We start from the raw sequence: 16,281 nt of genomic DNA, 5'->3' as shown, positions 1-16,281 counted from the left end.
AATCAGATATGTTTGAAATACATACATTTATTTGTTTGACATTACTGGGTCTTGCATAATACCATTTTGATCCATTTTTCTAATGAAATTACTGAACTTATATTTTTTTCTGGTCTTGCAGATCATTCGACAGTTTGTCGTTGAATAGGATATTAACAAAACTGTCCACTTTAGTAATCTGTTAGAGAAGGGATAGTATTGGATTGACATTGCTTAAATAGTGTTTTCGAGAGACTGAAATTCAGTCGGCTGTTGAGTGGCTGTCAAATCGCCGATTGGACGTTTGTTTACCGCCAAAGTTTTTGCAAATTAGTTTTTGCTGAAAGCATCGCATGACGACTGGTTGAAAATATATATATATGTATTCAGCTGATCTGTTGTGAACATTGGTAAATAATTAATCAGCGAACCGCAGGAGCCGGTGTCACAATAATCTCCATCTGGAATAATGGGGGAGCACAGCACAGCAGTGCAAAACGCGAGGGGACGGTGTTCACAACAATGTTAAGGCAAGAGGATGATCCATCTCGAGCTGGTTCAAGATTATTTGCGTTTCAATAGTGCTCAATAAACCTAACAAACTCCAGGGCAAAGCAAGCCTTTCCGTCTGCATTGATCATCAAAAACATGCACTATCTCCACTACTTACATACAATGGCAGCAGTGCATCGCAGGAACTCCCCAAACCTCGGCCAAAAGCACTTATTGTACGAGCATGCGAGCGTACGAATGAGTAGCAGCAATGGACCCGTCTTGCTCGGCAAATGATAAAATCATGGCTTATCTGATTGTGGTGTCAATTCATTCCTGCACAATATTCCCTTAGATTCCTTTGCTGGTCAAGAGTCTATATGACTCTACCTAATAAATATTTAGCGCTCTTGCTTCCACTGTTCTCGTGAGAGGAGACTTCCACGGCCTCACGGCATATCGAGGGAGAAAATAAATCCGATCTGCGTCTTAAACTAGAGCCCCATTATAGTTAAACGACGTACCCTTGTTCTCACATCTCCCACAAAGGGAAGAAACCTTACAGCACCCACTCAGTAAATGTCTTCAATATCTCATGTGCTCCAACAACTTAACCTCATTCTTCTGGGCTACAGTGCATACCGCTCTAAACTGCCCTCGATGTCCTCTTAAGATAAGGATTAACACAGGGAAACACTCAGATAAACTTTCTCTGAACTGCTACTAAAGCAACTATGCATTTTCTTGGGAAGAACAAAAGTGTACATAGTTCTCCTATGAAGTCTCACAAATGTATTGTGCAACTGTAGTATCACCTCCCTTTTGTCATATTCAACTTCACTTGCAATAAAGGCAAAATCATTGTCCCTGAAAGAGTACGTTTTGTGATTCGTGTACTCGGCCACTCAGATTTTTTTGTAGCACAGAGTACTGCAATATTTCTCCATTTAAGTAATATGCTGATTTTCTATTGTTCCCTCCAATATGGACGGTTGGACATTTTCTCACATTTGACTCTGTCTCCAAAATCACATCATTAAGGAACTTATTAGTCAGGTACGACTTCTCTTTCATAGAATGATATTGACTCTATTAAATTGAAATAAGATTTTCCACCTGCCCAGCAATATCCATTTTTATACTAGTTTCCTACATCTTCCCAAGATTGAGTTTTGGTGAACTAGCCTGTAAAGTCCTCCTCTCGGCCTCCCTAATTTCTTGCCAAATGAGTTACATTCGCTGATTTACAAGATAATAGGACCTTCATAAGCTTCTTTATTTTTTGGAAAAATAAGAGAAATGCACATGCGAACTCAACAGCAAACACATGATCTCTAAATCTTAGAATCATAAGGGCAGAAGGCCGATGAGATGACGAGCTCCTTCCGCTAAGTCTCGAATCCACCTACCATTCCGACTTGGAATTATATCTGCGTTCCTTCATTGCAGTTGTATAAACATGTTGACACTATGTGAGTACCTACATCAGATTGACTGCAGCTGTTCCATACTGAGCATAAAAATATCAAGGGCTAACAGGGATTGGCAGCAAATGTTGGCTTTCTCCCTGATTCCATCATGCTATTAAGAAGAAAAATATGCATTCTCCTTGATGTCAGCGAGTGAATCTGCATATTACGTATGCAATAGTTTCATATTTTGCATAAAGGTTGGTCTCTTCCTTGAGGACTACGACTATTCGTTCTGAAACAAGCAAACAGGAAAGACGTCCACCCAGCATCTTACATAAAATATTCCATAAGTTTTCCATGCATCTCATTGAGATCAAATTTAGTCTCTTCCAAACCCCGAGGAAGGTACGTCTTTTCCAGTCAATCATGGCTCACGTGCGCATTTGTGGAAAAGTGCAGTGTACATATGTTGCATTTCCTGCAAGGAAAGATTATTGTTTGCCAGTTAAACAGAGAAAAATAGTATTGAGTGCTTCTCGTATTGTCTCACCAAGTCCATATATAATTGCAATGCAATTTCTTTGCATTGACCGAATGGTGGCACAATGGTGTGCACTACTTCCTCACAGCGCCAAGGACCCCGGTTCAATTCTGGCCTTGGGTAGCTGTCTGTGTGGTGTTTGCACTTTTTCGCCACATCTATATGTGTTTCCTCCAGGTGCTCCAGTTTCCTCCCAGAATCCTACATACGCAGGTTAGATGGACAGGCATTATAAAATTGGCGCTCAGTGTCCAGGGATATTTGATTTGTATACAGTGAAAATTATTGTTCCTTGCATGCGAAACAGACAACGCACACCGTACATAGCGAAGGAAGAGACTGCAGAATGTAATGTTGCAGTAAGAGCGAGGGTGCAGAGAAAATATCAACTTAATACAAGATAGGTTCATTCAAAATTCTGATGAACTTCTCGGGAAGACGCTGTTTTTTAGTCGGTTGGGACATGACCTCAAACGTTTGTGTCTCCTTCCTGACTGGGAAGGTGGAAGAGAGTATGACCGGGGTGCGTGGGGTCCTTAATTAGGCTGGCTGCCTTTCCGAGGCTGCGGGAATTGTAGACAGAGTCAATAGATGGGATGCTGTTTTGCGTGATCGATTGGGCAACATTGAGGAACTTTTGTCGATTCCTGCGGTCTTGGGCAGTGCAGGATCCATCCCAACTGTGATACAACGAGATAGAATGCTTTCTATGGTGCATCAGTAAAAGTTGGTGAGAGTCGTAACCGACATGCCAAATGTCCTTAGTCTTCTGAGAAAGTAGGGTCGTTGGGGGGCGTTCTTAACTATAGTATCGGCATGAGGAGACAAAACAGGTTGTTGGTGTTCTGGACACCGAAAAACATGAATCTCTCGACCGTTTCTATTTAGTTTTCATTGATGTAGCCAGGGGCATGTTCTCCACTACGCTTCCTGAAGTCGATCACAATCTCCTTCGTTTTGCAGGCATTGAGGGAGAGATTGTTGTCCTCGCACCAGCACCAGCTTTTCTATCTTATTCCTGTACTCCGTCTCGCAATTGTTTGACAGTCTTATACAGGTTTCCGGGAGCAGCTGCATGGTCCTAGATAGGGTGCTCTTTCAGAGGGTCGGTGCAGGCTTAATGGCCCTCAGGGCCTACTTCTGCACTATAGAGATTCTATATTGCAATGCTTTATTTATTATATGTAAACAGGTGACTCAGGTTTCGAATTGTTCACTTTGTCTGCACGTTATCTTTCTGTAATGTGTGAGCAAAGACCACCAGGCCAATTCTGAGTCCAAAAATGTTCCAGTTTCTCACCCTTCAGACATGAGTTTGCTTTTACATTACACGGTGGATATCAGCGTAATTTTCGATATCTATCCCAATTGTCTCCTTCTTGCCCATTACTTTACTGGATAATTCATTTCATGGCTTGTTGACGACACCCACAAGGCATGTTTTCACACCCAACGTTGCAATGTCAAAATCTTGAAAAAATTATTATTGTGTCCTCATCTGGTCTTTGATACTGATTGGAAATAGAGGAAGCCCAAACATACATTTTAGAGAAAACGGGTCCATGCTGCCTCTGAACTATTTTTGTCATTATCCGTACCTCATTCAACGCTATAAAGCACAAGCATTTGGAACATAGCATTGTGCAATGATGTGTTGGTGCATGTCAACTTGTCGAATGTTTACTTTTCTGATAATCGAAAGAAGCTACACCTCCCTCATATACAGTGCTACGTACATCATATAAAAAGTAATAGCAATGTCAAGCGCGATTTCCCTTCCACATGCATGTGAATTATCTAATAATACGCACAACGTTTCTGTGACGCTTGACCCTCGACTGCTTCAATCACTTACCGGCACCAAATGTACAAGTGAAACACAACAAACTGTTTATTTATAACAAACGTAGTGGTAAGACATGCAATACTTAGAATAACAGCCAGGTTATCTACTACTCCTCTCTTTTACAATCCCACACTGTCGCCATGCATATGAAAGACAGACACACAAAGAGGGAGGGGAGATGAACAAATAATAAGTGGATTAATATAAATTGAAATATGAATGTCCTTGCTTCGGATGCTGACATCGTCTGTCTGGGCTGTCTGTCCTCCCATGATGTGGAGTGATCGGAACCACCGATTGGATAGCTAACAAGGATCTTCTGGTGGTGACATTCAGGCAGAACTCCTGTTTGCAGAATTCTCTCACAGTCTCAGGATTGGGTTTCCAATTGCAGCAGAATATCACAGCCTTTTGGAGGTAAGAACAGAGCTCCCCACACGGATTTCTGACACGCTTTTAAGACTGCTGACCTTGCTTTCTGCTGGTGGCTTTTCTAAATTTCCTTAAGATTGTATCTGTCACCCCTCAAACCACTGAGACTTGTCTCAGCCCGAGTTTTCGTCTTGCTTCGTTTCCAGTCTCACTAGCACGACCTCCTAGAATGTCCTCCAGCTGTGCTGAGGAGGCACCAGAGTCTCCACTCGGGCGTCTCAGAGATATTTACCCCTGCAGCAAGTAGAAACTCAAAGAGCCTCCTTCAGATTTGAGTTCAAAATTAAATTATCCTCTCCCAGGTAATGAACTTTCCAGAATGGTTAGCACCAATCTGCATAGATTATCGGATACGTCCCAGCGTTCAGAAACAGCTCAGTGGCCGCCAGCCAAATCCATCAAGACGAGGTAACTCTGATTTCAGACGAAGAAGAACATCCAGATGGAGGTCCCTTTAACAAAAGTAAACTGAAGTCCATCTTAAAGGCATAGGTCCCAGTAATTGTCCAGGTACAAATATTAAAGATCAGAATAACAGAAATTAAAAGGAAAAAAAGGAACAGGCAACGATTAACTGGAAAATCCTTACACTCTCAAATTATGTTCTAGTTTACTGCGTATCGTATTATTAGAGGCATCTTCTATACTACTAGTGTCAAACTAACTGGTCTTCATTTAGTTGTTGTCAAATTCCCTCCTTTGTTGAATAGCGGAGTGACATGTATTGCCTCCCAAACTATGGACGGTTCTGGAATCGATGTAAATGAGATGATCATAAACAAAGCAATACTGCCCACCCAGCCTATTGTCCTATTATGCAACTTTTATTTCAATACAAAACTTTTTTAAAAAATAGCTTCCATGAGATAAATGTCGATGTTATACGAAAATGACATTTTCAAATTACTGGTGCAACTTTGAACGTAAATTCTGAATTTAAAAAAAGATTATTTTGTTTCTCACCCGTGTCTTTCAGACTTTTCCTCAGTTGATCCATTTCTACAAAATCAAATCAGAACTCATAAGCTGCTTTATCTTACCATCTAATGCAACAAATTTTATTTGCTCCCTCGTTATCTTTAAAACATTCATTTTTATTTTCGTTTCATGCGATGTTATAAAGCAAATAGAGTGACATTGCTGACGTACTTGCAATTGTGGAGTTTGCATAACAGGAGTAATGTCTCGCTGTTCCAATTGATTGATGGAAAGTAAAGAAAGGTCAGAAAATTATTCCCTTTACATAAAAAACGATTGAAAACAGAGATGAGAAAACATTGAGAATGAATATGACTCTGGGATTAATTGTAAAAAATTATTTGTTAATAAACGTGTTCATAAACGTATAACATTTATTGCCGCTCACTGCATTCCGGGTTTCCCAACGTTTTTCAAGCACGGAACGCCTAGCGATCTTCCATGAGCACTGCGGAACCCAAAACATTTATACAATGATGATACTCATTGTTTGCTGCAAAGTAGTTCCAAACAGAAAAAGCAAGTACAAGCAATTATTTTGTAGCTATACCTAAGCATATATTAGGAATTACCAACAAGGAATTACGAAAAAGCACATAGTCACAAATACATTCGCCAGCTATATAGCCCCTCCAATTCATCCCATCTCCAAGCTTTCCTCCATGACGCCTTAGCTCCAATACCAGCAAGAAACAGCGATTGTAGGAGTTGCAATTCTGATCATAATTTTCCAAATCCATTATTGTAAAAATATTGAATTCTTATTTTTCTCATCCTTAATGGTAGGAGCGATGCTGGAAACTATTCTCGTATTGGACACAGGTCCACCTCTCTCCTTTCATATTCAGTTCTTAAACACCTTCTTCTCGCACATGTCTCGAGCACACACTCAGCCCTCGCGTAGACACGCACTCACCCCTTTCTCGAACATGCACTAACCGCTTTCTCTTATATACACTCACCTGCCTTTCTCACACATTCACCCTTCTCTTACAAACGCTCAACAACCTCTCGAATACATACTAACCCAACTCTCATACACACACTAACCCCGCTCCGCTGTCCTCCAGCTCGTTTTCTCTGGGATATCATCGCAGATGGCGGAGTGCTTTTCTGGCAAACCAACTGCGACAGCGAAGAATCGAAATGGATCAATCAGTGCAAGGCCTCGTGCAACACTATACTCTGACAGGCTGACTAGTAAACCAATTAGCATTCAGTAACTTAAGTGACCTTGCTCTGATTGGCCTATTTTATTTCTCTAATTTCATCAAATCTTTGCGCATTGGGAAAACCGTTGATTGTCATGTGGTTCCTTCCAGCTGCACAGGACTGAATCACCTGCGCAAACTCACGGTGATCCACGCACCCCAGTTTGGAAACGCCTGATAAGGGGAAATATTAAGAGCATCAGCTACAATCAATAAAGGATGAGCATCGCAGTCTTACAGATAACCTCGAATAATGGGTGCAATTTGACATCACACGAAAGGACAGATTGAAAGGCTATGAAATTTTAAAAATGGACCATGATGACATTGAGCTCAAAGGCACTATCATCTCACTTGAAAGCAATTTCGTGAGATGGAACTCAAAATTGGAATACCACTGGGCATCCGCTTAAGGCAAATAAAGTCTTCCAAAGGCAACAGTGATCATTACAACCAAGTGCACAGAACTTTCTGGGCTGCGAACCTGTTTCACGAGTGTTTAGGGATGGCTGGAATGGCAATTGAGCAAGGTTTTATACACACCATTGTATCGGCACAAAAGTGGTCAGAAAGGCTGAAGATCTGGGATTGAAAAGGTTAAAGCATCCGAAGAATTTGCCTTGTAAGTTAAAGAGCATGTATTTTTGAAATAACGAGGCACTCAGGGTTAATCACGCCTGGTATCTGCGTCGTTTCGAACTAGTGCTTTCAAGACCAGCCGGCAAATTCTCTAAGGTGCATCGTGAGCATCCTGATACGAATTGGCGGCAAACTGGTTAGCATTGCGGCCTCACAGCGCCAGGAGTCAAGATTCCATTGTCGACCTTGGGTGACTGTCTGTTTGGAGTCACCCCAAGTTACGTGCCATCCTGACTTGGAAATGCTTCGCTGTTGCTTCACTTAAAAATTCTGGATCTCTCTCTCTCATAGCGTGTATCTACACCAAGTGGACTGCAGGGTTTCAAGCAAACAGCTAGCTACCATTTTCGCAATTAGAGTCATGGATGAGCAATAAATGTTCCGAAAGCCAATGAAGCCAACATCCCGTGAGTAAAAAAAAAGTACTTCAAAGTGCTTCGTTGACTATTTTGTACTATTTGACTCCTTTGTCTTGCACACTCAGTTGCTGAGTTCCGGAATTCCATTTCCAACTTTGCTGCTCCCCTCTGAATCTGCGCTCATTTAATCCCAAGAGACGGGAATACTCCGGCCAATGTATTTGAATTTTCTCGCCGGCAGTGAACTCGGAAAAGCGGGTTTCTGGGCGGCATTGGATGATGACAGTGGCAAATTTAATTGATAGTCTGCGGAAAGTAGAGGTACTCGCCGCCAACGAACAGCACACTGCCGAGTAACACGTGGCTGCGGAAACGGAGAATGCATCCCAAGGTATCTGAATCCCTTTTGAATTAGCACTATCCTGATTGGATTTCTCCACCACCGCTGCCGTGTGTTCCTGGGCAGAACAGCGTCGCTGGTAGCAGGATTCTGCGTTGCCGCTACTTGTCAATTTCCCGTTGCAGGCGCAACATGCCGCGGGAAAATGCACGAGCCACGAAAACAATGGGCCACAAAAGCCTAGGGTGGGGTAGGCAGTGGGATGGAGAATATAGCTGGTGGAGAATTCACTCCAATCTCTGTTCAATTGAAAAGGGCGGGAATCCCTGTTGGCTGTCAACGAAACTGAAAGCCGTGATTGGGGAGTCAATATGTTCCAACGCTAAATTCATTTGAGACCAAATTCCAATTCTCCGCCACCTCGACCCTCGTCAAAATGGTCTGAAACTTCCATGCAGTAAGTACCATGTGCATATTATTAGCAGGCCTGACCCTGTATTCTACGTGGCCTCCACGATTCTCTGCCTCCAATAGACCGTAAAAGGCGCGGTTCACTTGTGCTTTTCACGTTGTGAAACCAGCATCGTGGCTTCTGAGGGACAAAGAGGTGTTCAGAAAATGTCCAACATCGGCATTATTTGCTGACATTGGGCAGCTGGCTGGGTGGCTTTTGCTCGGGCCGGGGGCGTAGCGGGAGATGGCGAGGAGGTGGGCTTTATGGTTAGGGCCGACAGGCGTGATTCACCATTCCCGCAGCCGGAGAGGTTGCCTTGTGGCACGTAGGCTGCTGACAGCCGACTGTAAATCTCGGGTCATGGGCCATATGGGTGTCCCCCCAGCCGCCCTCACTGTGTTCCCCACTAATTCTGAACTATTTTAATTGCAAACGATTGCCAGTGCTAGCCCTCCACAGTCACTGAATCAGACCAGTTTCGGCTAGGGTTTTGCTGTGGTGAAAGTGCATGAATTCAGCACTGCCATTAACACATGGGGCCAAATTCTCCCATCAGGAGACTGTGTCGACGCCGCTTGCCGTCCCCGCGGGCGGCCCGCAAGACATGGAGGATTGATCTTGCGGGGCGGCGGAGGAAAAGAGTGCGTCCTTTAGAGACGCCGGCCCGCCGATCGTTGGGCACCGATCGAGGGCCAGATCCCTACTGAGCGTCCCCCTGGTGCTCGATCCTCCCTCCACCCCAACCCCCACAGGCCCCACGCGCAGCGTTCGCACGCTGTTCACGTCAGCAGCGACCAGGTGTGGCTGGCGCCGGGGTGAACCCGTCGGATTTGGCAGGGTGCTCAGCCCATCCGGGCCGGAGAATCGGCGCTCTACCGTTAGAAACGGCGAGCAGCGATTCTCCGTGGCCTGCCCTGAAATATGGCACGCCGTTTTGTTTTTTGGGGGGGGGGGGGGGAGAATCGCTTCCATGTGTCAGAATCGCCCGGCACTCCCGCGGTTCTCCCACCCGGCTTGGGGGTCGGAGAATTGCGCCCCTGATGCGAGATTCTCCATGGGCCAATGCCGAAATCGGGAAAAGTGATTGGACGGGGAATAGCCTCTGATGATAAAATCGTGGTCAAAGCCAGTTTGACACCAAATCACAAATCTCTGATTACCCTGAAAATGGGGTAACCGTGACACGGCCCACGGTTTTATACATAATTTGCATATCTTCAGTGGGCCTGACCCAGTATAGAATCATAGAATTCACAGTGCAGAAGCTGACCATTCAGCCCATCGAGTCTGCACGGGCTATAGGGCAGAGCACCTCCACTCCACTCCCATACCTCATAACCCCACCTAACCTTTTTGGAAACAATGGGTAATTTATCATGTCCAATCCAACTAAGCTGCACATCTTTGGACTGTGAGAAGAATCCGGAGCAACCAGAGGAAACGAACGCAGACCTGGGGAGAACGTGCAGATTCTGCACAGACAGTGACCCAAACCATGAATCGAACCTGGGATCCTGGTGCTGTGAAACAATTGGGATAACAACTGTGCTACCACGCTTCCCCTGGGCCTCCGCGATTCTCCACCTCCGATGGGCCGAGTTCCCGATGGTGTGGTTCACTTGTTGTATCAAAAATCGTGAACCTCGCGTGCTAGCTGCTGAGAGAGAGGGAGAAGACGTTGGACATGAAGAGACGGTACTGCGAGCTGCCAGCCGAGACACTATCCGTGTTTGCTGGTGTGTGGGTCTCCTGACTGGGCCGTGGAGGGGTGGTGGTGCAAGACAAGCGGCCGGTCTGCAACCCACGCGGGTCGGGGGCGATGCCAAGGTTCCAAATGCCATTATAGCGGCCATCTTGTTGCACACCCACTGACCACCCACCCCGGCTCATTGTTCTACACAGTGACACCGGCCGTATGGGAGCGCCCAAAGCGACACCCCTCACTTCCCACACTGCCAAACTCCGCGTTCGTTATACATACCTGCAGTGTTACGAGGTGGGGGGGGGGGGGGCATTGGCTGGCAGCAAAGCGGGTCTCTTCCATGTGCTGGAGGATGATGGCAACCCGTGCTGCGATGAGAACTTGTGCTCCCCATCGTATGACAACGTGTGACATGCACACAGTTGCACCATCCACCTGGGTGTTCACTGCATCAAGGCTGGCCATTCCATCTCAAGGTTGCACCAAATCCCTGGGGTGAGGATGATACTGATAGTCAGGGGGCGGTGAGGTAGTGTGCTGAAGAGGGTGAGGTTCGGAGGGTGTGGAATATGGTTTATCATATTTCTTCATCGGCCAGCCCGTACCATCCAGACCCTCAGACGCATCAGACAGAGCACCGAGACAGATTGTGGCTGCGGTAACAAGTAACTATTGTGGACAAATACTTCCACATATGTTCCCAAGGCCCTGTAACTAATCTGTGCCTTGCACGCATGCTACCTTAAATGATACCTCGCCTTCTGGCCTTACAGTCCCTAACACTACGCTGAGGTAGTTCCCCAGACAGTACAGCAGGAGTGGGGCAGGCCTCCTGTGACTCCTGCCTTGCATCAAGGGTGCCCATTGGCGTGCGGTTCATGGGGCGACCATGCCTGGATAGACCCGGCCTCTACTCGGGTGTCACAGGTAACTTGCTGTCGTCTTGTTCTTCCTGCTGCCCTCCAGATGCGCCGGGGAAACGAGACGGGGAGTCCAAATGCTGCGGTGTTCCAACACCTCTCCTGCGTGAGTCAGCAGCAAGGACCCCGTCACATTCTACCATCTCGATATTTTCGACGGCCTCTACTTCATGGGACTTGGGGTGCAAGAACAACCATCCCCTGATGCTTCCACACCACATGGTGCTGCCAGTCCTGGGGGCCCACTCTGGAGTTAAACAGGGTCTGCATGCTGACGACCATGGATTGGACTACCTCCGTCTCGGACTGCACCTCGTCATGCTGCGATTATGCCACCACCAACTGGGTCTGTGTCACATCCGCCAGTTACTAGGCCATCTTTGTCTGTAGCTGGGCCACCTCCCTCAGGAATTGAGCCACCTCGCTCAGTGTGTGTGACACGCAGGCCAGCGCCTTGGCCATGCCACTGACATTTCCAGCCATGGTCTGCTGTGACTGGGCCTTGCTGAAAGCGCTGAAGCAATATCAAAGTAGCTCTGTCTCTGCCTGTGAGAGGGAAGCCCTGCCTGTGCCTCGGCCACTGGCTGCACAGAATCCCCAGGCGTCAGCCATGCTGATCTGTCGCTGAAACCGTCTCCCCAATTCCTCCTTCGTGGATGCTGGCTGTGCGGTGTTTGTCTGGGTGGCTACATGCCCGCCACCACCCCCTGCCCCTGCACACGTTTTGACTCCTCCACCTGTGCCCGTAGGTGGATACTCGCCGACATTACCACTTGTTGTCACCGGCTCTCTGACTGTATCTTTCTGTGCGAGATTGAAATAATTTGCTTTCACGAAAAAATTTCACCTTGGAACGAACTGCCATGTTCTTGTTCATTCCTGCTATTGACTCAATTATGAAAAAGAAACCCTTCAATTCCTCAGGAATGGTGAGAAGAAAACAAAAAATGAAAATTAATGGAAAACAGCTTAGAGTTATTGGGAGCGCCTTCACAACTGAGCAGGAAATCCGCACACATCAAGCGCATTTTGAAACAACATTGTGGTAGCAAATATGCCTGTTTATCCCGAAGTGTGCCACGCACAAAGATGGTGAACACGATTTTAGTGGTCCAGCAGCTTACCTGTCAGGAGTATGGATATAGTGACAAAAACTTAAGAATAATGTAGAGCGACAACAGTTCCACAATTCTTACACTAGATCATTATTTGTGTAGTTAACAGCAAAATACGACATTACAACATCGATTAATATGAGCAGATCAAGTGATGTAGGCTTGAACGTATATCAGATGAACATGAGAACATACAAACACATCAATTGGGCCCATCGAGCCTGCTCCGCCATTCAATAATATGCGGCTGATCTGATTGCCGTCTCAGCCCGCATCTATGCCTACCCCAGATATCGTTTTATAGCTGTTAATCAAGTGTTTATCAAGCTCTGCGTTACAAATGTCCAAAGAGTCTGCATAACCGCCTTCTGGGGAAGACAGTTCCAGAGACTCTCGACCCTCTGTGAGAAAAATAATTTCCTCATCTCAGTCTTAAATGAGACAACTTATTTTTGACAAGTGAATGCATTGGAGTGGAGTGATATATCGTGTCTTATATAAACAGAAAATTACTTAGATAGTAAGAAAATCCTATATGTCAGTGAATATGACAGGCCAGTAATTGCATACAGTGACATTTTACCTCCTGAGACATTGTTGCTTTTTACCTGATATTTTAAGAATATCTTTCAGGCTTTTAATGTCTAAAAATTAAAATAGAATGAAATATACATGGATTTGATTTAAATTTTAGTCACTGGAGAGACAAACCTAATTTACAAGATGATTTTCCAACATATTTTATATGTTACTACAAATTGACCTGTTTGTTTATCGTCAAAGCGAGCTAGTCGTCGACCGGAGTGAAGCACAACATGATAAAAGCACTGTCAAACCTGAAAGTCATTGAGTCCAATGATAGAACAGTCAGATTACGAAAGGACAGTACTCGGCCCGTTTTGTCGGTTCTGGCATTCCGAAGGATCAATTAACAGAGTGCCATTGCTCCGCTCTGCAATATCTTGTTTTCCAGAGAATAACCCAATTGCTCATTAATGCCCCGAGTGACGTTGTCTCCATTAAACCCTCGGTTATATATTCCAGATTCTGATCGTTGGATCTCAGAATAAATATTCCCTCACATAGTCGTTGCATCATTTGCTTATCTCGTGAAACCAGGCATTATTATAACATGGGACACTAAAACTGCATTGGTACTAAAACATGTTCTGATAGAAGGACTGTTTGAGGAACTTTCAGGGTGATGCACTTTGCGAACTGCAGGATGAAGTAAAAGGAATGCTGACTTAATCAACTTGAAACTATATACTTCTGCAACGAATATTTTTGGAGCATGAAGTTTCTTTTGAAAAATATATACCATGATATCCAATGCAACAGAAGTGTAAATATAAGTTGCATTGCATTTTTTTTTAGGTATAGATATCGGTAAGAAGTGCTTTTCAAGCCTGGTTTATTGATGTGCCACTGCTTTTAAACATCGATGGAGCGCTATTGTTACTTTTGGGAACTGAATACATGCAACGTGTTCTGCCACTGGAATCATTTGGCGTGTCACTTTACAGACAACAATTTTTGAAAGCGGGCTAACATGTCCTTTTTCGCAGGTTACATTTAAGTTTGCTAATCAGGTATACAGTCCAAATACAGACGTACATTTGTACGATAAAATCCTGCTCAGTCCGTTCTGTGGCGGTTCTAACTTTCTGTCACGCTGCCATGCAATATTTAGTAAACATGATATTCTTTTGACACGAAGGGATTAATGTATGTTTGCACTCGTGCACATGGAATAAATATTTCGAAGACCATACAAAAGAGGGACACCGTGTCAATGATGTTTGCAGGTGTCAATGAGATATAAGGTGACAATTTTTGGGTACATGACAGGATATTCGGAGGAATGGAGAAAAACATTCGAACGCACCACAAAGTACATATTCGAATGAGCATAATGAAGACAGAATTTCTGGTTGGTAAATTTGGGAAGGATGTCCTGTGGCAGAGTGCTAAATTTCCAACCTCTGGACCATTCGTTTCGTGTCTAAAGCCAGGAGTTGTTGGCCTTGGCAGGAGCGCAAAACTGGAGCAGTCAAATACCTGGCGGCAGTAGTGACAGATGACGGAAGTACAGAAATGGTAATCGGGCAATCTATCAATTTAGTTTGAATTCATTGGAAGATGTATCGGTCACCAGAGTGCGCCAGAACTAAAAGTAGGAATTTAAAAGCTGTTGTGAGACTGGCATTGTTATGTAATGCACAAATTGGGAAACATCAAGAAGAGAGGAAATCAACTGGATAGAAATGAGATGGGGTTGGTAAGATGGATTTGAGAAGTAACTAGAAATGGAAAAATCATGAACCAGTCCTTCAGTGAGTCAACACAAATTATAGCAGCATGGAATAAAGTGGCCGAGCGGATGCTGTAAATGTATGATCTACTGTTGCGGAAAAAGGAAGTGTCCCAGACAAGCAATAGAGATGCAGCTCACAGCAGACGTAGGAGACAAGCAAGGCCTGAGACCAGATGAAAATTTCAACGTAAACAAATTCAGGTGGAGCGGTTTCAGACGAAAAATTGGCGAACATAGTGGACATAGAGAAGGCTGATCAAGCAGTCATTTTTCGATTCAAAACTAAAATTGAGAAGCTGTAGAAGAAACACCGTAAAACATTTTCACCTGCAATAAACACGATACACACATATTTTTCCTGGCATTGCAACTCAGCGAACAATATCTATTGAGCTCTATTTTTCAGAGCAAAGGTGGATCCGGTCATCTACTAGAATTAAAGAAATGTCGAGGGAGAAACATTTGGCGAATTGAACGATGGTCCACATATGCAATTTCAATAAAATGGTGAAAGTACTGCACATCCCCGATGATTTGGTGGACTGTGATATTAATAGCAAGAGGTAGATTTAAGTTTCCTATACAAAACAGAGCATTAGGTAAATACTCAAACACAAGATCTGCGACCGAAAGAAAGGCAAAACCGAAATGCTGTTTCAGCGCCTTCGCTTGAAAACTAATACTAGAAAGAAAAAAGCGTCCAAACAAACTGACAATATTAACGTGATTGCGCAATTTAAGATGGAAAGAGTAACACTAATACACTTCACTAAACGTGACACAATTGGCCTACTTTTGTAATAAGAAATGGCCTGTAAATCTGAAAAATTTAATAAATTACAAATCGATGAAACGATAGAATCTCAGATCTGTTCTAAACAACCTTGTCGACAGAATGTTGCCGAACACTATGGGTAGGGGCAAACATTAGGGACATTGATGTAGTATTATAGTCTTCCAGACTTCCTATTCCTCCCTATCTTCGAATTTTCGGTTCATTACGGCGAATGTAAACGGCAATAGTCCGTTAGCTGACCTTGCCCAGATCCATTCGCGCACATTACATTTACAGGAAAGATGCTTCGTCTTTATAAATGATTTAAAAGCTGCAAAGACACCAGATTGCAACATAAGTATAATGTCGCTACCTGGCAACATAATTTCGTTACATTGCTCTATTTCTGAAAAAAGTGATCAATAATAAAACATAGAAAAATAATAGGTTAGGCTGCATATGTGGAGCGAGAAAGTGATTTAACGTTCTGATGAAACACGCATTCATCGCAGCGAAAGAGAATGAGAAATGTGATGGATTATATACTGTGTAAGAGGTGCGAGAGCAGCTGGGACATAATACAAAGCCTGGGATAGGTGGGAGCGTGGCGAGCTTGCAACACAGCTGTGTGGGGCACGAGATAAAGGACATATTAACCTTGTAAAGTGCTATAGATCTGTTGTTTGTGACATAAAGGTAAGCGATTACTTTAATAATGAAGGGCAGAATTTGGCATTGCCCATCTACACGAGTGAGAACGATTTGTGGA

At 44.3% G+C, this 16,281-nt stretch overlaps 1 protein-coding gene across 1 annotated transcript in view; it reads right to left on the bottom strand.

Annotated features, from left to right (window-relative positions):
- LOC119975529 (centromere-associated protein E-like) overlaps positions 1-16,281 on the bottom strand; it is a 249,117-nt gene that overhangs the window by 146,435 nt on the left and 86,401 nt on the right. The window contains exons 14-15 of the mRNA XM_038815320.1: positions 13,029-13,064; positions 5,666-5,701 (exon numbers count right to left, since the gene is read on the bottom strand). Coding sequence (XP_038671248.1) covers positions 5,666-5,701; positions 13,029-13,064 — 72 coding nt within the window. The remainder of the gene's footprint in view (positions 1-5,665; positions 5,702-13,028; positions 13,065-16,281) is intronic.

Source organism: Scyliorhinus canicula, chromosome 13, assembly GCF_902713615.1.
Source record: "Scyliorhinus canicula chromosome 13, sScyCan1.1, whole genome shotgun sequence".
NCBI classification, from domain to species: Eukaryota; Metazoa; Chordata; class Chondrichthyes; order Carcharhiniformes; family Scyliorhinidae; genus Scyliorhinus; species Scyliorhinus canicula.
Note: the sequence above shows the minus strand (reverse complement) of the source record. Positions and strands in the feature narration are given on the sequence as shown.